General features: G+C 31.8%; 1 protein-coding gene across 1 annotated transcript in view; it reads right to left on the bottom strand.

Annotated features, from left to right (window-relative positions):
* Positions 1-23401, bottom strand: part of jeb (low-density lipoprotein receptor domain-containing jelly belly protein) — a 272842-nt gene that overhangs the window by 188937 nt on the left and 60504 nt on the right. Inside the window, exon 2 of the mRNA XM_088234763.1 lies at positions 19727-21019. Coding sequence (XP_088090889.1) covers positions 19727-20414 — 688 coding nt within the window. The 5' untranslated portion in view covers positions 20415-21019. The remainder of the gene's footprint in view (positions 1-19726; positions 21020-23401) is intronic.

Genomic DNA, 23401 nt, shown 5'->3' with positions numbered 1-23401 from the left:
ACTGCGACAGTGTTGAAGTGCTTTATCTGTTTAGTTTTTTATTGTTTACTTTTTAGCAAGAACACTTTGCAAATTTACTATTATGCTCAAATGTTTGTTTTTGTAAATTTATTGATAATTTTAAGTTGCCAGAATTTTACTCGTCCATGCACTTTGTAGCTGCAAGACGATTAGTAATCTAGCTTCAATAGGTGAATGTTATCAACTATCAAATATCCAAATTTAGTAAGTGAGGTCTAGAATTCCAACCGTCCATGCGCTCAGTAGCTGCAAGACTTGTTATTATTTAACTTCTTTTTTCATAAATTTGTCTTTTATTATTTTTTTTTAAATATCGCGAAATCTCTAAACTTTATTGTCAAATAAAAAATGTAAATAGGGGCTAGATTTCTTATTGTCTATGCGCTCTGTAGCTGCAAGACGTGCTGTAATCTAGCTCCTGTATATCATAATTGGAGACGAGGAACAAGAATTCCAACCGTCCATGCGCTCTGTAGCTGCAAGACGTGGTGGGATATTTATTTACTGAACAGCGCCCTTGAGGTGATTTTCACAAAAACGGCGCAATAAAAATTATCCATGTATATATATATATATAACTTAGAAATTAAAAAAGCGTTAAAAATTAATAACCAAATAAATAATACTACTTTTAGTCTTCTCCTGTCTAACTTCGAAAACAATGATATCAAATTACCACCCTTCTAAGGAAAAAACGACTTGATTTATTGAGTCTACGTGTAGTATTTAGTGAACATGATAATAAAAAAAAAGAATCAATTCATTAGTTACGTAAACCTTGACGAAGAAGCTTGTTTGCTTTGAAACCGGTCGGTGAAAAATATCAATTAGTGGTTAAAAACAAAGTTGTTTGATTTATTTTATTATAATAAATAACCACAAAGTTAGTGCTTCAAATATAAACTTTATAAATTAAATAATATTTCAATTTGTATAAATGTTTTTTTAAAGTGCGCAATATTTACTAGTCAGAAGTTGCCCTTAAGAGGGTGATAGCGCCAATTGATCAAATTAATAATTGGAAGTGTACCAACCATTGTAATTTATAAATCATGCGAAAATGTAAGTAATTACCTAATTACAATGATAATCGTGAATGTTGTCACATTTTCGTAACCAAAAATTCCGTTAATCCATCATTTGCCGTGACATTTAATACTTCTGAATATATTTACTCATATCTTGTGACGTAAGCACCGCATTTTGGTATTTATAAGGTAAGTGGTCTTTTACGTTATATTGTGTAATGATATTAAGTAAATTTCAATAAAATGACTACATTCTTAACAATACGCACTGGTGAAAATGTATAAAAAAAAGTACACCCCTTTTAGTCGTTTATTTAGTGATACGCGTATTGGTCTTAAATTTTTACCTGAGTCGGAAAATCGCGCAAGATTTTGTGTTTTTGTGCAGTTTCTTTTACAATAATTCTTGTTCCAAATATTGAGAAACTTTTTGTTGTTGTTTTAAATGTAGCAGTGTCTGGGATTAAAAAATGAGCGTATGAATGCGCAGTGCGTACATTTTTTTTATTTAAATTTTATTATTGATAAACCCTTACGGGTTACATACATTTAACAAAATATTTTTAGTTTTAAAATTCATATTTTACCGTAAATAATAATATTTTAACATCTTTCGTCGTTTGTTTAGTTTTGTCTGGTAGGTTATTATATGATTTCAGTCCATGGTTTATTGGTCTCGACTGTCCTTTTCTCGTTTTAGAAGGCTGTTTATGATATTTTTCTGATATTCTCGTATTGTGTTCGTGTTTACTACAGCTTTTTTCATGTTTAAATTCTTCATCTAAAATTACATCAGTGGCTGAATTATGAATAAGTTTTCAGGATTCTAGTTTTTAAAGTCTTTAGAGATCAGTTTCATTTAATTGTTTTGTTTGTTTAAAAAGCTCTTTGGTTGTTGTTAGATAGGGTGGGTCACATACTAACTTTAATATTTTATTTTGCTGTCTTTGTAGTCTGTTTATGTCATTTTGATTTCCAATTCCTCATAGTAGTTGCATATCACATATTTTAGTTTTTACATAGGACATAATTTACACAATTTTTTTTCCGTTTTTGGAACAAAGTTTTTTATTTTAAAAAAAAAGACTCCGCAATGTCATCACTTCGCTAATTAAATTGTTGATCTGAATTGTCCATGTCAATTATCTGTCTATTGTTAGTCCTAAGATTTAACATGTTCAATTTCAGTTAAATTTCAATTTCAAGTTTTTGGCTCAGACCACGAAAAATATTGCGTGACAGTTAGACGTCCGCATCCCTGGAACAGGTTCCAAGCAATAACAGGACGCAGTCATAGAGAAAGCAGAAGAAGAAGAAGAAAATTAGTAACATAAAGAAATATCACGCATTGACAATTAACAATATCACAGGCGTGGGATAAGCGGTTCAAATATGTGTTGAAAAATTAAACGTATTATAATTTTTCCGATTTGAACACAGATTTCAACCGACATGTAAAACACGACACAATATTTATTGCACTGTAACAAATCTTGCCTAAGATCTTCTGCCATTTTTTGATCCCTGTTATATGAGATTTACTCATAAATTACAGAAAAATAAAAAAAATTAAAATCCTATTTTCTTCAGCTTGTTCACTTAATTTAAGAAAAAGAAAAAAAAGAATTTCAAACAACTGAACACCGGTTGGTATAAAATACAAACGGCAATTTCTGTTTCAATTTTCTAAATACAAAAATAACCTATTTTTTGTATTAAGTCGTATACTTTCGTAAACCGTCTCATTACAAACTTAGGCAGTACAAATAATGTCATTAGGGGCGTTGATATTGGAGGAATTTTTTGTGAAATCAAGCAATAATTTATTTTATGAACGGCCGGACTACTGATTCAGCGTATTAGTATTCTACAGCCGTTTAAGACAGAAGACGTGCTATGGAAACTAATAAGGCACTATAAATTGATTGAATTATCGACTAAATAATTCGGATGTATGTTTGAATAGTGAACTAACTCATTGAAATAATATTGAAAACGTTCGGATGTTATATCGCAAATAAGTAATATTGACAACATCTAAGAGTAAAATCAATGTAAGGCGGGATTTCGAATGATGAAATCAAGTGAGGGGGCAAATCTGAGACAGGTATAATTGATACAATTAAAGGGTCACTGAAATGGTTTTGTTATATAAAACGTAAAACGAGGACGATTAAAAAAGACAAAGATGATCAGATAAACCAAAATTTCAATCTTGTCATATCAAAAACAGCTACAACCGAAAGGCATGTTTGACAATATGTATTAATTTGAAATGGCTAAAAATTTTTGGGTAATGTAATTTACTTATTTCGATAACTGTAAAGATAAAACTGAAATAACAAGTTATAACTTACAGTATAATAATTATATGGCAAAATAATTTTAATCATGTTATAAGCAATTAAATTTAGACGCATTACGTTTCCTAATTTTTTTCGTGTTTTCATTCTTCATCTGATTGAATTATTTGAGCAACTATCTATGCATCATCTTTCTGTTTCAAACAAGGGTTGTTGTATACCATTTTCGTTTAGTTTTTTAATTTTTTTTTTTGTAAACTTGATATTCTCAGTTACTTTGATCACATAGCGATATTCTCTATCATTTACTTCACATATAGATATTCCATTATTCTAATTTTTGTTTTTAAGATCCAAACATATTTTTTATTTGCAAATTAAGTTTTTCTGGGTTATTATGCCGTGTGTCGTTCGTACTCTCTACCTAATTTTATATTTTTTATTTGCTGTAATTTTGTTTTTTCCTCCTTTATTGCTGGTTTTTTGACACCATTCTTCGAAGAAATCCAAAAAAAAAAGTAAAAATAAAGGACACACCGATGAATATGTTCTTGATATAAATTTTTCTTTGTATAGCGAGCGTCGTGAGTTTTGTTTCTTGTAGAATCTCATTTGAAATTATCTTGAAAGAAATTTTACTTTGGATTACGATCATTACGCCCCCTGTCATCACATCTGACAGTCCTGTATCCCGGAAACATAAGGTAATTTTTTTATTTTTTTTAGTTTTATTTGTTTGACTAAGCATCAGCCTTCTGATTTATACTTATACAATAATACTTTCAGGGTCCGTATTCTAACGGAAAATTAAAATGTTTCTTCAATTGTATCTAGAAAGAAAAATTTAAATTTCCTGCTAGAAAACTATAACATGTTTACATTTTTTTTCCAAACATGCTCAATTACAGATTACCGAAGAAGGTACTTTTAATTTCAATACAAATATATGCATTTTCCGTACATTAATGTCGATGTTAGCTCATACTGCCTCGATATGTAGCAATGAAATCTGAGAGCTTGTCCAGAAAGGGCGAATTCGCTGCGATTCTCTCGTGCGTAATACGCGCGACCTTTGCGTTCTTTGCGCTCAATTACAAATAACTACCGACCTGCTTAAAAACATGCCAGCGCATTTGAGCAATCACAATTAACAATAATGAACATGCTTAAGTAATCGTAGTCATAAGGCAACGCGTGTGTAATATCTAAGTCAACGCTCGTGTCGGTTTGTTTTTTATTTTCCTCGTATATAGAGTTCATTGGCGAAAAATCGGCGTTTACTATAAAAAAGAATACAATATATTGCATTTGCAAAATAGTATGGAGTATTTTATTAATGGGTCAAAACGTAAAATTATTCATTTATGAGTAGTTTAGTCGCTTCTGTTTGATGCTCGTATGCGGTTTCTGGACTGTTCTTAATTCTATGGTTACTGTATTAATTAAAATTAAAATAATGTTAAATAAAAATTGCTTTCGCTAACGCATGAATTCCAAATTCCATTTATTTTTGCTTAAAACTACCCGAACCAAACCATATTTATTAAAATCAGCAATTCATTATTTTTTTTGTCTTTTTTTTAGAATTATACATAGGTATGTAGAATTAGAATTAAATGACAGAGGCATCCATTGGAGGATTATATGATCACGTAATCTGAAGAAATTGTGATCAACTTGTTCGTTCTGCGCACGAACACATAATAATGCCATTTTACAGGATTGCTAAAAATAACCGCATTTGGTTCTCGTGTGACGCAAGAAATCCAAATGGCCAACCATTCAATACTAAATACCGTCAAATAAAATAATTTTTTAAAAAAGATTTATGAAATACCTTAAGTAAAAAAAATGCTACTTAATAGAAGCATTATTTTTTTAAATTTGTAATTTTGAATTCCCGCAAAAACTATCATTGCATTGGCCACGCCCCTAATACGTCCCAAATCATGATCATTTTTAGCGTTGTTCGAAACCATAAATTTTTTTTTAGAACATCGTCACGAATCTTGACGTCACAACTGTCAATGCCAAACATGTCGCGTTTTTCTAGTTACACATTTTTTTATCTTTTCTTTTTTAAAGTTAAATATGAAAACATTTGTCCACAATACCCATATTGATTTTGAAAATACAATTCATTATTTTAAATCTATTTCATATATTTTTATCGGTATTCGTAGTACGTGATATTTTCCTATCATGTCATAGAAATCATATTTGCTTCATGTTGGTAATAAAAATAACAGGGTTCGAAAAAATCATGACATTTATATAAATATCGAAATGTCTGATATATTATACCAGATATATCGCACCCCCTCCCTTTGGAGTGTCGCACATTCAAATGCGTCAAACGAAATAAAAACGACGGAAATAAAACAATTACCTAAAAATAATAAAACAATAATATGTGAGGTGTAAACATGAGTTGTTGCCATTTTTCTCCCAATGTAAAAAGGAGAACCAAAAGTAAAGTAAAAAATGGTAAAAGTTGTGCGTTATTCGAAACAAAGTTTTCCGTTCTACGAGATATTGCATTTTTTGTACGTTACGTATATTATTTTATTTGATTGAAAGCCTTCAAAATGGAATGTCAAATAGACGAAAGTGGGCTTTTTTTACATCTCCTTCTGTGCGCGTTTAATCGAGGAAATAAAGCTGCTCGCGATATTTGCGCAGTGGTAAAGATGCAATAAACTGTTGACTAAATTTTTGTAAAATAATAAAGAAAAATTATTGACCAATTTTTGTATTTTTTTTTTGTTCTGTCCTGTTGGTCTCTTTGTTTAGAAAAAAACGGACACGAGTTATGGTAACACTAAATTTATTCGATATCAGCAATTGTTTATTAAAAAAATATCTTTAAATGTTCATTTTGACACTTACTAATAATGTTGTAACTGCCACATTTCATATTATGGCAGTCGAGACAAATGAGGAACTTCAGCTCTACGGAAATAAGTTACAAAAAGTGTTTTCTTGCACGCGGTAAAAATTAGAGCATTAAATTGTATGCAAAGTTTCTTGAAAATGTACGAAAAACAGAATTAAAAATATATATTTAAATGAAAACGCACTACTTTGATTGAAGTCACTGGTTCATATGAATCAACCAATGATATAATAGCGATATATGATATCCTGTTTGCTTACCGTAAACGAATCAATCCGAAAAACTGACAGAAAAGAACCTCAGACGTTACGCGGGGAGTTATTTCAGAAATACAAAATATGACAAAATTAAAGCGCTGATAACAGGTAAATAAATTTATGAAAATAATTTTTTTGGCTTAGTTTAGTAGTCTATTAACTAAAAAAAACATTAAACTTCCTTATAAAAGACGAGCTGAACCCGGCAATGCTTTGCTATTGCTAGATTTGAGTTCATACTCCAAAATCGAATGCTGTCGAAATACGATCTCTCTTGTGAATGTGTCGTAAAAATATATACAATAGATGCGTAAATGTTGAGATCCGTTCATTATGTAAGGCTGAGATAAGCAAACGAATGGACAGCGAAAGAACGGCTTAAACTATTTACAATGCTAATATTGATGGATGCAGAAATAGAGGAAGACCGAGAAAGACATGGCATGACTAAATCCAACAAATACTTAAAGAAGGATATTACAAAGGTCGGATTAATCAGCGCGCGTGCATGAAAAGATCTATGAATGTAGAGGAAGCGAGATCTGAATGCAAGGATAGAGTGATGTGGCGTTATATCCTCTCTCCCTACTTTTACGGGGAAACGGCGTGAAAGTGTGTTGTTGTTATTGAATTTTTTTTTCTTTACTACCATAATTCAGACAGAAAATACGTGAATACGTTTGTATGAAGAAAAGTCGGACCGCATTTCCTCTTAAGGTTAAACATAATTTAGTATACTTACAAAATTTTACCAAAAAATCTTTAGTAAAAACCGTTCGGAAAAACAACGTGAAAAAGAAGTTGTAACTTTTCATTGGTAAGTAGGTACCTAGGTACTCGTTTATGATTGTATTCCAAATCTTAAAATAATAGATATTTAATTTAAGTAGGTACTTTAAAACTTGTTCATGTTTGATTTCTAAAACATAAAATAATAAATTATTTTCAAATAAAGAATTCTTTTAGCAAATGTCAAACTCTGCTCAGGGATGCACTTGAGTCAGGAATGCGATTTTCAAAAATGTATCGATTGTAAGTTGATATTATTTTAGTATAACATAAAATCCAGTAAAAAGAAATAAATTGGTAGAAATTATAAGGAATTCAATGAAATAATCTGATTGGGATCCATAAATAAACAAATATTGTATGTTAACAATCAAAAACAAACTTTTTTATACTCAAAAAAATAGCCTCCGTCCATTTTCTTTGTATCCGCATTCTCGGAAAATGCAATCCTGGTGATGGATAAAAAAACATGTACGATCCTCACTTTTTTTGTACTTAATACATTGAAGATTTTATGAGCTTTAAACCTTCTCGCGGCAAAGACGTACATTTTTCTGAAAACTGCACGTAAATCGGTCTGGTAGTTATCGAGTTCATCGAGGAGAACCATTTGAACATTGCCTTTTATATATAGAGATAGAAGATAGATAGATAGATAGATTAAAGATAAAAATCCTGTTTGAGTACCATTATAAATGCAGTTATAGTGAACTTCGTGGTTATGGCAGTTTAACATAGTCTACTACGTTTCAGATTTTGTAGAATGTCATACTTAACTGAAAACTCAGTTTTTTTGCCTTTTTTAGCATGTTCTTAATTCATTTATTGATTTATTTAATTTCTTTTGTTTTTTTCCAAATAAAAAGATAAAATAAAGTACTAAGAGAGGGTAAAAATAGATCGCAGTAAATAGTTCTAGGGTATAAAATAAGAGAATCATATATGGCCTCAAAACAGGTGAAACTTTGCTTGAAAAACAAAACTATAATTCAGGACAAGACAAGAAAATCAACAGCTACCTTAGTTTTGTTTTTGGACAATCGGAGGACAGGGGCGTAACCGGTCTGGAAAATAGGGGGAAGCCCACGAAAGGGGTGTTTATTGGGGTAGGAGAGGGGGTATATAAATGAATGGAGAACTTTATCAAATATCTTGAACGGCGAGAACCGAGGAATTAGGAAGGGTGGAACGAAAGACAGGTGAAAAATAGCTAAACTGTTTACGAACTTTAAGCCCCTTTAATACAAACTGGGATCAGCAAATTATTTAATCTATTTTAAAATAAATTCAATTAAATTTTTCAGTTTCCGGAGGATGAAAATACGGTTTTTTGTATAAAATAGAACCAGAATTTTGTACGAGTGTTTGAGACTAAATGGTTTCCCTAAGATAAAAATGCTGAAAAATAAATTGAGTGGCAATAATAAGATATAAAATGCATTTTAATATATAAATATACACACATACAAATACATGCATATGCATACATACTCACACATACACATAAATATTCATATATTATTATAGAGATAATAAAAAATTAAGCACTGTTATTGCAAAATAAAAATAAATAGGTATCGTTACAAAATAAAGTCAATATTTTGCATTGAGCGATTTAACATTTATTATACATCTGAAAAAGATGACGTAGAAAATGCCCTTAAATAAATCCCAGAATTATTCCAATTTTTCAAGAAGAAGGACGGTAACAAAATCCTGAAAAGACTTTAATCCTTATTATTTAAAAGAAAATAAAACCTGTCCTTGATTTGACTTACGTCCGTATTCTTACTAAGGAGGATGTCGGAGAGGGAAATATATTTCTACCCACCCATTCTCTTAACCACCGCCCCCTCCGGCTACACTCGGGCTGTAAACAGGGCGTATGTTATTGGTTGTTGCTGGACCGGATTACCGGTAAACGTTTTCTTAAAGAAATGAATCAAATAAATAAATAAAATTACTTGGAAAACTCGTGTCGTGAGATATATTTTAGTAGATTGTTTTTTTTTACACCAAAAATAGATTAAGAATACTATTTTTACATATAGGTAAAATATATAATTTACTTAAAACTTTAATACATTGTTACAAATCTCTAGTAAATGAAGGTATCTTGGATTATAATATGGTGGTTATAATTTTCAAGGGTTATTGCACTACCGTATATTAATAATTGAAAAATCCTGGTTTTATTTTGAGTATTTTTATATTTATGTTTTGAACATATTTGTGGAGATTGAAGGTTTACGGTCCAATGTATTGATGTAAACATGGACTATTTGATGTTTTCATTCTTGGTACCGGCTGCTGTTAACATTCTTAAGGTTTGTTGATGACATCGCTCTGATCGCTTAAAATGAAGAAATATAATGCAATATATACTGAATTTGACATGAAAAGCAGCAAAACTAAATATAGGAAATGGGCCGCAATGAGCAGCAAATAAATGCGGGAATGAATGGAAGAGTAACATTAAAAATTTCCAAAGAGTTTGTTAATCTTGGAAGCAGTATCATCTGAGATGATCGAATAAAAAGAGAAATCGACAGCCGGATACATAAAGCGTGGCTCACATTTAAAAACAAATCAAAGATGTTCGAACTGAAAGTGGCGATATTATCGAGTTTTTTTTTACATCAAAAACTTTGTTCCAAAACAGGAAGAAAATATAATTTATGAAGCCTTTGCAAAAACTTAATTATGTTTTACGCAACAATTATGGGGAAAAGGAAATCAAAATGACATAAACAGACTACAAAGACAGCAAATTAAAATAATAAACTTATTACATGACCTCCTTGATCTAACAGCAACTAAAGAACTCTTTGAACAAACTAAACAATCAAATGTAACTGAACTCTTCAGTTTAGGATCCTTAAAATTAATTCATACATTAGCCACTGATGTAATTGTAGAAGAAAAACTAAAACATGAAAAAAATATAGTAAACATGGACACAATACGAAAATATCAGAAAAATATCAAATAAAATCCCGTAAAACAAGACAAGGACAGTCGAGGTTAATAAACCAGGGACTGAAAATTTACAATAAACTACCAGAAAAAACTAAACAAAAAACTCAGACAAACTATTTAAAAGATGAAAAAATATTTTTATCAAGAACAGAGTATGAATGAAAAATCATTCATTTTTGTAAAATGAATGTAATAATATGTAAGTATTCATAAAAAAAAATCAAATAAAAAATTTACACTGAGCCGATTATTGCTGAGGTAGAATTATAACGATTATCCGGTAATGCAACCTTTAGTTTATTAAGGGCACCCTACTGTTAAAGCTTTGTTAAAGCTTTGTTTTACGTGATGCCAGATCAGTAATCTATTTTAGGTCCCAGGACGTGTTTACTCGCTGACAACGATCCACACAATCGGAATAAAGTATCGGACATTTTTGCCACCATTCTTTTTAAGTTTTCTCCCCCATAATACTACGATTAGTTATTTGTTTCCTACTCTGAATATAAAAATAATTTTGATGCAGAATCTCATTTTGAAAACTCATATGGAAGCCAAGACTAAGACTACTTCCAAATAATTGCAGACAAGTTTGAATTCCACACCCCTGGAAGTATTTTATTTCAATCTTAATAAATCTCCTAATTCAAAGTCATAAAATAAATCCGAAAATATTAGGTATGGAAAGAAATTTTAAAAAATCAAAGTGAGAATTCACGATTCTCTGGTACAGCTACATTTAACTGTTTATATTCTTGCACCTGAAGCGAAAAACTAATCATCTAACTCAGCGGTTCCCATTTTTTTCGCTATTGAACCCAAAAACGATTTACTTTTCTGAGGGGAACCCTATCTCAAAAGTAAAGACTAAATTGACAGAAATGTTATTTTTAAGACTCATAACGCCTTTTTATTTGTATCTTGTATTGTTCGACTTGGAAAAAGACTACAATAAATTAAATATACAACAACTTAGTTTTTAATCACTTTTTTTTTCTAACGACCAGTTTCAAAGCTGCACAAGCTTCTTTATCAGCGTATGAATTTAATGAATTAATTCTATCATATTATATTTTAACAGTGTTAACTAAATGTTACATTAAATCTATGGAGCTAATTAGTCAAATCTTTTTAATGAATAACAACAAATTTGATGGTGCAAATAAATATCAAAATATATATATTTTAGAAAGACTTTATTCTGAATCAAAAATCTTTACTGCACGTATTTAATGTGAAAAATTTAATTTTCTCACAGTTTTACTTGTAATAGAACTAACATTAAGTTTAAGTTTTTTCTATGACAATACGTCCTATTTATAAAATATAGTACATATATAAATAAAACGATATATTTAAATGAACTATAATATACATATATACAGGTAAACGTCGTTTTACGCCGGAGTTCCTTTCCGAGAGACATCGGCGTAAAAAAATCGGTGTAAAATGAAGATTAATATTATGGAAGATATAAGGTTAAGTTCTGTATCAAAATTTCAAAAACAATTACGGATGTTTATTTAATACATATTCTATATATTTATAAAATAATTTATAAATGTATTTATTAAATACAGTTTAATTCATTTACAAAAAAAATTCTCTTGATGTAAATAATGTTTTTTTTATAACAAATGCTAACTCACCAGTTAGTCGGTACTAAATTCAATTTTCTCACTTTTTGAAAAAAACCTCCAATTTCATTTGTTTAGATTGTTGCTTCTTTTTTGCAGAATGATAGCATAAACTACAAGTATTTTAATGCTTTTTTAATTTTAATAATAATACAGTAAAAAATATAATCACACTTTTTTATTTTTCTTTAAAACAAAACAAAAACTAACTCGGAAGAAACAATTTTGCACATACAATAGGCTGCTCGCGTACATAGTAATAGAAGTAAACAACATATAAAAGTGTGTCTGCTATTAGAATCGCGGCGCTTTCTGTCGTCTGGTGTCAGCCAAACCGGGGAATCCCACGCCGGCACCAACCAGCGTAATTGTAAATCGGCGTAAATTAAACCGGCGTAAATCAAACCGGCGTAAAACGACGTTTATCTATATATATATAAATAAAACTTGATTTAAAACAAACTCCCTCTCTAAACGTGAGTTTTCTCTCTATTAGTGAGAAAGAAACATTATTATATGTATGCACGAACTATATGTTAATTTATGCTTATTTGGCTTATATTTTTATTAATATATAAAAAATACAAAAAAAAAATAATCTCGGAACCCCTTTGACTCTTCCACAAAAACCCAGGGTGTTTAAAAAACTTTTTTTTTATTTCTATCATAAAAATAAAATCAAAGAATTAAATACAAATAAAATATTTATTTGCTGGAATTATAAAAAATAACTCAATTTCATATTTTTGTTTTGTAATTTGACATGTTTTTTTAATGTATTAACATTTTGTATCCCGGAGCCGTGTAAACACGTTATTATATAACCAATCGTTGTGTCCCAGTACCGTGTTTTCACGTGGTTTACCAGCTGTCTAAAACAGTGCATTTTATTGATATTTATTGATTTTTATTAGTATTTTTTTGCTGCTGGTAAACCACGTTAAAACACGGAGCCGGGACACAACGCATAGTTATTATAATTACGTGTTTACACGGCTTCGGGATATAAAGCACAAAAAAAGGAGTGAGGCCCTGTATATGTGCGAACATTGCAATACGCAATGTGGATCTCCATAAAAGCCAATGTTGGCAAAACTATCATACAAAAATAACTTTTATAATTATTTCAAATAAATATGAGAAGCTTCAATTGACATAACCTAGTATTTTCATAATTATGACACTTTTAAGAAACCCTTCACAAATCATGAAATTTTTAAAAAAATGGGCCGGGCAAAGGGTAAATTCAATGTGTATTCGGCCAGTGCTCAAAGTGTTAAGATAACTGTTATAACATAAGCTTTTCCGAAGTTATTATTACTTGATGCCTTGTTTACGGGATCTTGAATTTGAAATTTGTTGTAAGGGTGGCAACCTCAGAAGATAGAAATAACAAGGAAACGAAAGGTTAAGAAGGATTTGAAGACAAAGGAATTCAAATTCAAAGCCTAGACCTACATATTTTACATCCTTAAAAAATTAGACAGCGTAATTGAATGAAACAAAATTCAATTAAGAAATGTCAAAACAAATATTTTTCTAAAGAATATAACGTTTAATTTATGGAATTTAAATTTTTAATAATTAAATAATAATTTATGGAATTTAAATTAAAAAATAAACAAAAATTATTTTTTCTGATTATTTTTCTGAAATTAAAAGCTCAAAAATTGTGTTTTGATGTGAGTTATATTCTACAGAATTATTTCGGGTATCTACTAGAAAACGTCCTGAAACAATTTTTAAATTGTTGTATTTTTAAGACCGGTCAGTTAAAACAGTACAAATTCAAAATGTTGTTAGCAAATCGACCCCTTCTACGTATAGTGTTTTAACATCACATATGAGTTCCGTTTTTGGAGAATCATACTTTTGTATCTCATGTTTTTTAGAAAGTGTTCTCATTGTAAGAATCCTTGCGATAGTTTTCGGGGGATGAAATAGATGACTGGAAGCGGCATGAGTATCAGTTACGATTGTGTACTCCGAACTAGATAGATGTCCGTCACGTGCATTGCTTTGTACATTTTTTTCCAAAATGAATCCCTGTTATGCGAAAGATGAAAGAATTAAACTATCTAGAACACAAACATGTGATTTAGCCTTAGGTACTTAATCAACACTAGCATGCAACATGCTAGGTGTAGGCATTCAGGTTACATGCTACAAAATTTGGCCTTCAGGCCTCGTTTTACCGTCCTTGCCGGCCTCAAATGATTGGCCCTTTGGGCTTCAGTTGATTAATTATAATATCGGGCACTGTCCAATTTTTACTCTTTGAGACTCATAATTTATATTTTGCTGTTTGGAGAAATTTAAATTTTACAATTAACCGGGTTGTGGTCCCGTCTCGTGGCTAGTATCAAAAGTCGAAGCTTTGCACCCCGCACTATCACAACTTGGTTCCCATTTTCTCATAATAAGTTATTTATAACTCGTCGAAAATGGCTCTCAAATCATAAGAACACAAATATTTATTTAAAAAAAAAAAAAATCTGTCACTGGATAACGCTACCAAAACCACACCGTTATAACATTTTAAATATTCCGGCGGCCTCTGTGGGATAGTGGTTAAGACGCTTGACTCACACACGGATGGTTTCGGCTTCGATTAAATTGATTTTCCCAAAACACCGACCAATTGGTAGGGTGCCAACTCGTTTCTCTTGAGATCTACCAATTTTCTACCAATCTACCGAATTCTATCGAAATTCCACTGATTTTAAAACATTTACATTTTTACACACAAAAAACAGGAATTTTAATTTTTGTAAATTTGAGTGAAAAAAAATATACATACAATTTTTTTCAAAAATCGGTCTAAATTTAGATTCAGAAGTTCAAAATATTGTTAAAATCTAGTTTGTAAGTACTAGAGATGAACATTGTGTTTTTGAAAATAAAATTAGCAATAACATTAAAGTTAACATTTTACAAATTAAGCTGTTTAATGCATTTTATAAAAATTGAATGCATTTTATAGGAAGTTTATTTTATGGAATAACATTAATATTTTTGAGCTTGAAACTTTGATTAAATGCAAAAAGAGACCTGTATATGCCATTTTATTTAGACCTTTAATTATGTTTCCATTCGGATTATATGCGTATTATATGAACATAGATATTAATTTAACATTTATACTAAATTATTTACGCTAAATTATCAATATTGTTTGGGTAAAAAAGAAATTAGTTAAATTGGACGGGTTTCTTTATTTACATTATTTATGAGAGCTTATACTAAAATTAAGCCAATTAGTAAAGTTGACATTCTTTTTATATTACTTTGTCAATGTGTTATCATATAAAATATAAAACCCTTCTTAAAAAATGGTATTTATTTTTTAAGGCATATGTGTTTATGGGGTGCTAATTATGAATTATTATCAAAAAGGAATGAACGGCAAGTTCAGCATTAAAAAAAGTTGTGAGCTGATTCAGTGCTTCGTTACAGTATGTAATTCTGATAATATTTTATGGAGTCTGTATGGATGGGTTTAAAACTTAAAAATCACCACTCAGCAAAATTTAAACATGGTTACTTTGAAACGCAGTTGTTTTTAAACGGTGTAGGCTGACAGTTTTTTGACAACGGTAAAGTTTTCCAGTTTTTTTTATATCTGAAAGGTTACACCTGATTATGACATGTGTTTCAGTTTGGTTTGCTACTCCGTTGTGGAAACACCTTCAGTTTTTGGTGTTCTTTTTTTACAGTAACGACTTCGTGCTGTTGAAAAAATTCGGTTTCAAGATAGGGATGGACAAAGGCACTGGACTGCGCGGGTGTGAAATGAAGTGGAGACGGGCCGGGGAGATTTCATGCGTAAATGTGTATATACTTCTTCTTTCGGAGATGATAATACTAGTAAGTAGGTATTATGGATAATAATTTGTGGTTATGGCGAAGCGTGGTGCGTAGTGCAGCGGGGCGTTTAACTTTTCGCGAGGAGCGAAATGTTTTTTTTATATTTACTTCTGCGCTTTGTGATTTAGTTATTGAAGGGAATGTAATAGTAACATATTATACTTAAGGTCCGCCTTGAGGTGTAATGGTCGGCAGGTTTTTTATGAACCAATGCGTGAGTGATCTTTGTATTATAAGGTACAAAAAGGGAAATATGATGATGATGTTTTTGCATTATATAAGTTGTTTAAAAATTTATGTGTGTTTTGGAAGGGAGAGCTTATTACGGAAAAAAATTTGCTCAGATTGCGTGTGAGCTTAGCTAAACCTAGCTCAAGTTATAAAATTGATTTATTTTGAACGTGATAAACGGTATAAATTATAATGTTCAATTGAAATTTTAAATCCCTTTAATTTTTAATGCAAAGCAATGAAGTATATTATACGTTCATATATGAAAGTGGCGTGTTGGACACGCCTTGATTCGCCAGTCTTAGTAGAAAATGTATTCAATGCATTTTTGTTCACCAGAAAGAAGATCTTACCGTTTATATTTTTGTGAATTATAAAACTTAATACTAAAAGGTAAATGAATAAATGTATAAAAATCTCCGTTTTAATTTATTTTGAATAACGCAACAGTTATAAGTATAATGTCATACTCAATTTTGCAACAACAACAACATCAAACCATCACATCGTTCGTCCCTAGGGTTGGCAGAGAGCTCGCTTCCTCTACATTCATACATCTTCTCATGCACGCACGCCGATTATTCCTACTCTTGTCCACATGAGTGATGGGGCGTTTTATCCTCTCTGTCTGCTCCCAATGAGGAAACGGTGTGACCGTTTGTTTGTTTGATATATATATATTTCTGTGCATGTCTATGTTCAAACAGCTTAGGTGGGGAGTTACTGAAATATTTATAGCTGGATTTAATTAAATGCGCCGGCGATTGATCGGTAAAATATTTTAAGGTTATAGTAAGCTGACTTTGAAAAATGTTATACCTTCTGAAAACAAATACTTGTTGTAAAGTAGGGCAAATGACAATGGGCCATAGTTTTCGTGTTAAACGGTATTGCAAAATGGCATTTAAACCCTATTATTGTTTACTAATCGCTATTTAAATTCAATACAACTTCATAAATTTTAACCTCGAAGTGAAACTTTGAATATTTCGTCTATTTTTGAAATCTTTACATGATATATGACCTGCGTTCCATCTAAAAATAAAACTTTTATTGTCGTATAAGACAATAAATAATAAATTTCCTTTTTATTTGTATTTGACTATCAAATGTAATGTTTTATTAACACGAAAGCATTGATCAATGTTGTAGTCTTCTCGTTGCCTAAACAACGTATTATATTCATACCTCAGAGTAATAATGCGTCAACCTATAGAGAATCCCTATCACTATGTTTCATAGAACGCAAGCGATGTTGAATAGCAACAAATTGGCGGCCATTTTGTTTTATTTTACAACATAGACATAACGGTTCTATCGGATGCTTTTGTCATTTTGCTTGGCTTTGTTTGTAAATAACTTAAATATTCACGTAACAATAAATAAAAATCGACCATAGTGAATTGCAGTATGTTTGGTTGCAGCAGTAGGAGCGTCAAAGGTGTTAAAAAAGTCAGTTTTCACAGGTAATTGATTTCAAATATTTTCCCATGATTTAAATTGATTTTTGGCCTTTATTGTCCTAACACGTGTATGACGTTGCTTAAAAACTTTCCTCATATCAAAATATTTACTTTGAATACTATTTTTCTCAATTCAGGGGATACATTTGTGAATTAAAGTATGTTGGCTGTTGATAATGAGAGTTGATTACGGGCAATATGTAGGGGCCGCACTAAGCATCCATATAAAGTTTGAGTCTTTATCGAGTAGAGATCTTTTCAAATTTTACTCGAAAATAGCAACGTTAGTCTTGAAATTGCATTTTAAGTGACGTGTCAAAATTTCAGGCCGCTACGACTCGCCATTTCGGAGATGTGACGGACAAACAAACAAACTCAACACAGGACTTTGGTTCCATGGAGTTGGGATTTGTGTCTCAATAAATGTAACATAAGTATATTGTGAATAAAATTAATAAATAAATTTTAAAAATAACATACTTATGGATTTTTAATTTTATAAAATAAATATAGGCGAATTATAAAAAAAAATATTGGAATAACCCTAAAATAATAAATACAAAGGTACATAATTAAGAGTATTTTCAATGAAAATTTATATCTATTTGGCAATTCACGACCTAAGTAAGGCCCATTGTTTTGCTGTGAACTGTAGCTAACTTAATAGTCATATAATGGTTTTCCTACGTTTGAGCTCCTCTATAGCTTAGCGCAATATTACTCTGAGATTCGTATGCTTATTTTTGAATATCTTTCAAATAACTTCTAATTCTTGTTTTTTTAATTTTTTTATTTTCATAAAAAATCGATTGTATTTTGTCAAAAATATGTATGGATTTCAATTTCTACATGGTATCCGAGATACAATATTTCATGTATTCGATTTTATAACATGTGGTTAAAAATAAACATATTAACAGATTTCCGTGACAGTTGATTTTGCGATTCAAACACCAAAATGAAAGCGATTTCATGAAAATTTGTGGATTAAAGTATCACTCGTCTTTTATTTATATAATAAATTACAATGAACATCCATCAAGAATTTTCACATACAAACTAATAAGTGAAATATAATATATCACATTTTTAAATACAACGGCTCTACAACGGAATGTTATATTGTACTGAGAAGTATGTGTATACATATTTACAAAAAAGATTTTAAAATTTGTTGTAACAGAGAGGGAAAACATTTTTGAGAAGGAAATATGGGAGTCTAGGCATTTACAGGGCTTATGACCTGTCATTGACTGGTTTAAGTGGTCACTTTACACACTGTGTAACATTCACCATTCTGCCTATGTTTGAACATCCCCATTTTCTCAACTCTTCCATCTGTTGACTTTTGTGAAGTAAAATAGCGGAAACCTTTATCATGTGGGTGAGAAACATCCGGCTGAAGCAAGCATTTGGAAGTACTCAAAACATTGATAAAAAAGATTCTCTGTATTTACAAATATTTTCCCAATTGTTCATTAAATGAAAATAAAATATCTGGCTTAGTTTTTTTGATCTTAAGTTTGGCCTTTTTATTTGTTTAATATGTGGTTCCTTAATAAGTACTTAAGTATATATATATAGAGTAAAATATAAACTCTACCTTACCGGCTAATATTTATCTTCTACTGAGTGCTCTATAAATTTAGTTTCTCTTTTTCTTTCTCAACTATGAGAAAAAGTTTGGTTTCATTTTTCTGGATAAATGTTAACATTTTAGGATATCGTTAAAATAACGGAATACGATAAAAAAAACATTTTCACCAAAGGCAATTTTATTGCGTTTAAAACCGATATTTTCAAAACGAATACTCGTATGTATGGAATAGTTCTGTTTTTAAATGAAAGGAACGTTTTTAAAATAAAGTTTTTACTAAACAAAGAAATACAGATGTCTTAAAAGGCTTTGAACAGTCCATAGGCATGTACAAAAAATATACTTTTACTTACGTAACGCTTCGTACTTTGGTACAAATTAATTTGTCAGCATACGTAGGTTATGTAGGTTAAGTGTGAATAATCGATGCAATTTATAAGAACCTGCTGACGAGTTGTGTGTATGCAACTCAGCAGAACTTTAATATAAGACTATTTTGTAAATATTAAAAAAAAAAAAAAACGCCAATCTAAATATATTCCACGAAAAGGATAAAGTAAAATTCTTTTGTTTTAATTGAAATTTAATGTTGCGTTAGCGTGATAAGGGGTAAAAAGAAAAAAAAAAGAAAAATAGAATTGCAGAAACAAGCACTTACCTATTTGCGGAACATCGTACTGTCTATTCCCTCTGACACTCCTCAGCATGAGTTGACTTGCCAACCCTGCAGGTAGCTGCGGTGGAGAACTGCCTCCCCTCTTGCTCCAGCCACCGCCACCGGTAGCGCCCAACGCACCAGCCCTCCGGAGCTTGGTGATCCCTCCGCCCTTTCCTCCCCAAGAATCGCCGCTCCTGTTCCAGGGGTAATCTCGCGAGATGGACTCTCCTAAGCTTTTCTTCCAAGGGATTTCGTTGTTCGTAGTTCCGTCGTTTCTCTTATCGCTTTTAGTATTTTTATCGCCGTTTTTAATGTTGCTCTTTTTGGTGTATCTCTTTTTCGTGGTCAGTTCGTCGAGTTTCGATATGTTGTCGTCGGGGTTCGGGGGGCCGAAGAGGCTCTGCAAGCCGATGTCCTGGAGGCGCTCGCTCGCGTAGCCGTTCTCGTGAGCGGGCAGGTCGTCCACGTGGAAGAAGTGGTTGTACTTGTCGTCCCGGAAGTGGGAGAAGGGCGAGGGCGGGGGCACTGGGTCCAAGGACGAGTGGGGGCCCTCGTAGAGCAGCCAGCGCTCCGCTCCCGGCCTCCTGTGGCCATCCCGGCCGGCCGCCTCGCCGCACCCCAGTCGCGCCATGGCGAGGACAAAACTCATCACCGCCGCGGTCTTCAGCCCTATTCTACTCCACATCATCGTGCTAAATGTCAATGTTTACTACGAGTTTGTATTTACGTAAACGCAGAAGTGGCTTCGAATGCTTGAACTACGAGAGATGTGGTTTCATTGCACTCCGCACTTACGTAGCGACATTCCTTCTCGTTATCTCAGGACATCACGTTAAGTGCCGTTAAATGCGATCATGTTGCCCTTCGTAGGGACTTCTGACTGAGTTTCGCGAAACGCGCGAGATCAAAACGGGTTTCTTTTATTTTTACGAGACAGTATTTTTGGATTTTAAATCCTCTCCGGTGTACAGACCATGTTCGGAGATGAAAGAAATGTGTTGAGCTATACGCGTCACTTTGCGCCAAGTAAGCGACTTATTTTTATGTTAAGTTTTAATGCGAAATTTTATATCCTCCGAAGATAGACGAACACTGGGGTATTTTTAATTACCTGGAGCTTATTATACAACCTTTAGTGTCTTTTTACGACCACTATTGTATTCTTGAGTAACGTTTTATTATCTTTTACAAAATTATATTGCTCGCTTTGATATTTTTAGATGTTGTATTTATGAGAAGATCTTCGTTTTGGAGATATTGTTTCCTTCTTGCGGGGGTCGAATAACACGAAACCTGAAAAAAAAACAATAATTTCATTCAATATTCCATAAAAAAATATTTTCTTACATAAATTCAGCCGATCGTTCGAATGAAAAAGTTGCTTTGCTTTTAAAAAAACCATCGTTGTTTTTGTTACGGGGAAAATATTTCGCAGATAGTATAATATTACAGTGTAATGTGATCCTTAGTTTATCGAGGCAAAACATCTGTACAAAAAAAACGATCCCCTCATTGAATACACATCTAAGTTTCTTTATTTCTGTAATTGTGGAAAAGTGTTTCAGAAAAGCGAAAGAATTTCCCCCTTATGGTGTTCTAGAAATGCGGAGGATGGTTATTTAATTGTACAGGGGAAATAAATGCGAAGAGAGAGATCGCCCTGCAAAATAAACCCAACAAAGTGGAATTAAATGGCAGACAAAAGGAGCAGTTCATTTCAGGACGAGTTGACCGCTAGACCAACAAGGTTGGCATTATGTTTGGGCATGCAGCCAACACCTCAACAAGTTGAGATAGATGGGAGTCCTGAATCCTTCGGACCGGATATCGGATGCAGTGGTTGTCTGGACCGGATATTGTTAGTTCTTACCATTACCCACGATTATGAGGAAAATCACCAAAGTTAAATAAAATACACATGAACCAGAGCAAAATTTCACTAAATAAAAATACAAACGCACAGATAAACAAAAAAAAAAAAAATTAAATGTCAAAAATTTTAATATGTATTTTGTATATTTATTGAAATATTAAAATAAATAAAAACATCATGTTAATTAAGGAGTAAAATATTTCAACAATTTTCCATTAGAGCTTAAAAACAGTCAAATTTAATAATGCAAATAGCTTAAAATAATGGATATAATAGCACTTTGATATAAAACATGTTAAAAATAAATATCACATCGACAAATTACAAAAGGGATGGAGAATACCTTAAAGAAGAGGATTTCCATTTTTCAATTTAATTTTCCATTTATTTATTTGTTTATTTATATGTATATTACAAAATGGAATATCTTAATTCATTTTTATTGAAATAATTTAAATAATAAGGTAAAATTAGGTATATATAATAAAAAAACACATTAGGATACAAAATATCCAAAGAATAATATCTTAAAAAATTAAGAGAATCTTGTAACCAAAAACTCCCTCAGAGACGTGAAAAATGTCAATGTCCAAAGTGATATTGTTCAACATAGAGATAGTCCTTCCAACAGGCATAACTATTGGCAGGTTGGTCCTGTATATTAAAATGTGAAACAGTCTTTGCTGACGCTGTCTAGGGTAATTATCTGGACCATAAAAGCTAATGCTCCGCATAATTTCAGGGTTGTCAATAATACCGCGCAACAATCGAAAGAAGTGCGTTGTTAAATACACATTCCTTCTAGTCTTCAAACTGCTGTAATCAAGCATACCCTGGAGAAACTCAGTGGGATAAAGCCATGGATAATATCCGCACTCCCTCATGTAGAGAAACCGAAGAAATTTCTTCTGAACCCTCTCCACCATAAGAGAGTACTTCAACTCAGACGGTCCCCAAATCATCGAGCCACTCTCGAGTCTACTTCGCACCAACGAGTTATAAAGAATTTTCAGTACTCATGTACTACCAAAAACCCTAGCAGTACGCAAAACGAATCCTAACATCTTCATTGAACTACTACAAACTGTTTCGATCTGATCATGAAATGTCAGGGAACTCACAAAAGTGATGCCTAGATCTTTAACCTTCGCAATCCGCATAAGATTCTGGTCATTCATTCTATAGCGGAAGAATTGCGTTTTGTGGGCCCTGGTGAAAGACAAAACTGAGCATTTTGAAATATTGAACAATAATATATTTCGTCTTCTCCATTCAGATACGTTTATTATATCCGCCTGGAGAGTACGAAAATCATCCAAAGTTTTAACCCTAAAAAATAGCTTCAAGTCATCTGCGAATTATAAAAAACGCGATTTGACTACAACTTTTTTAATATCATTGATAAAAATAGAGAACAGTAATGGATCCAAGTTGGATCCCCGGGGAACACCTGAGTAAGTATTAAAAAAAATTGATGCAAACAAGCCATGTGAAACGTATTGATTTCGGTTTCGGAGGTAGCTCGCCATTAATTTTAGCATTCCATCCGAGAAACCGATCTCTCTCAGCTTGTTTAACATAACATCATGATCGACTGGGATATGGAAGTCAAGGCATTTACAGGGCTTATGACCTGTCAATGGCTGGTTTAAGCGGCCACTTTACACACTGTGTAACATTTACCATTTTGCCTATGTTTGAACATCCATATTTCATAAATTCTTAAATTTGTTGATTTTAGTTAAATTAAAGAGCTGAAACCTCTATTGTTGTGAATAGACTCATTTGATTGAATTATTTAA

The sequence above is a fragment of the Micrasema longulum genome, unplaced genomic scaffold (assembly GCF_059751315.1).
Source record: "Micrasema longulum isolate JH-2025_06_02 unplaced genomic scaffold, ASM5975131v1 h1tg001280l, whole genome shotgun sequence".
In the NCBI taxonomy this organism is placed as follows: domain Eukaryota; kingdom Metazoa; phylum Arthropoda; class Insecta; order Trichoptera; family Brachycentridae; genus Micrasema; species Micrasema longulum.
The sequence above is the reverse complement of the archived record's forward strand: the minus strand, read 5'-3'. Positions and strand labels throughout refer to the sequence as shown.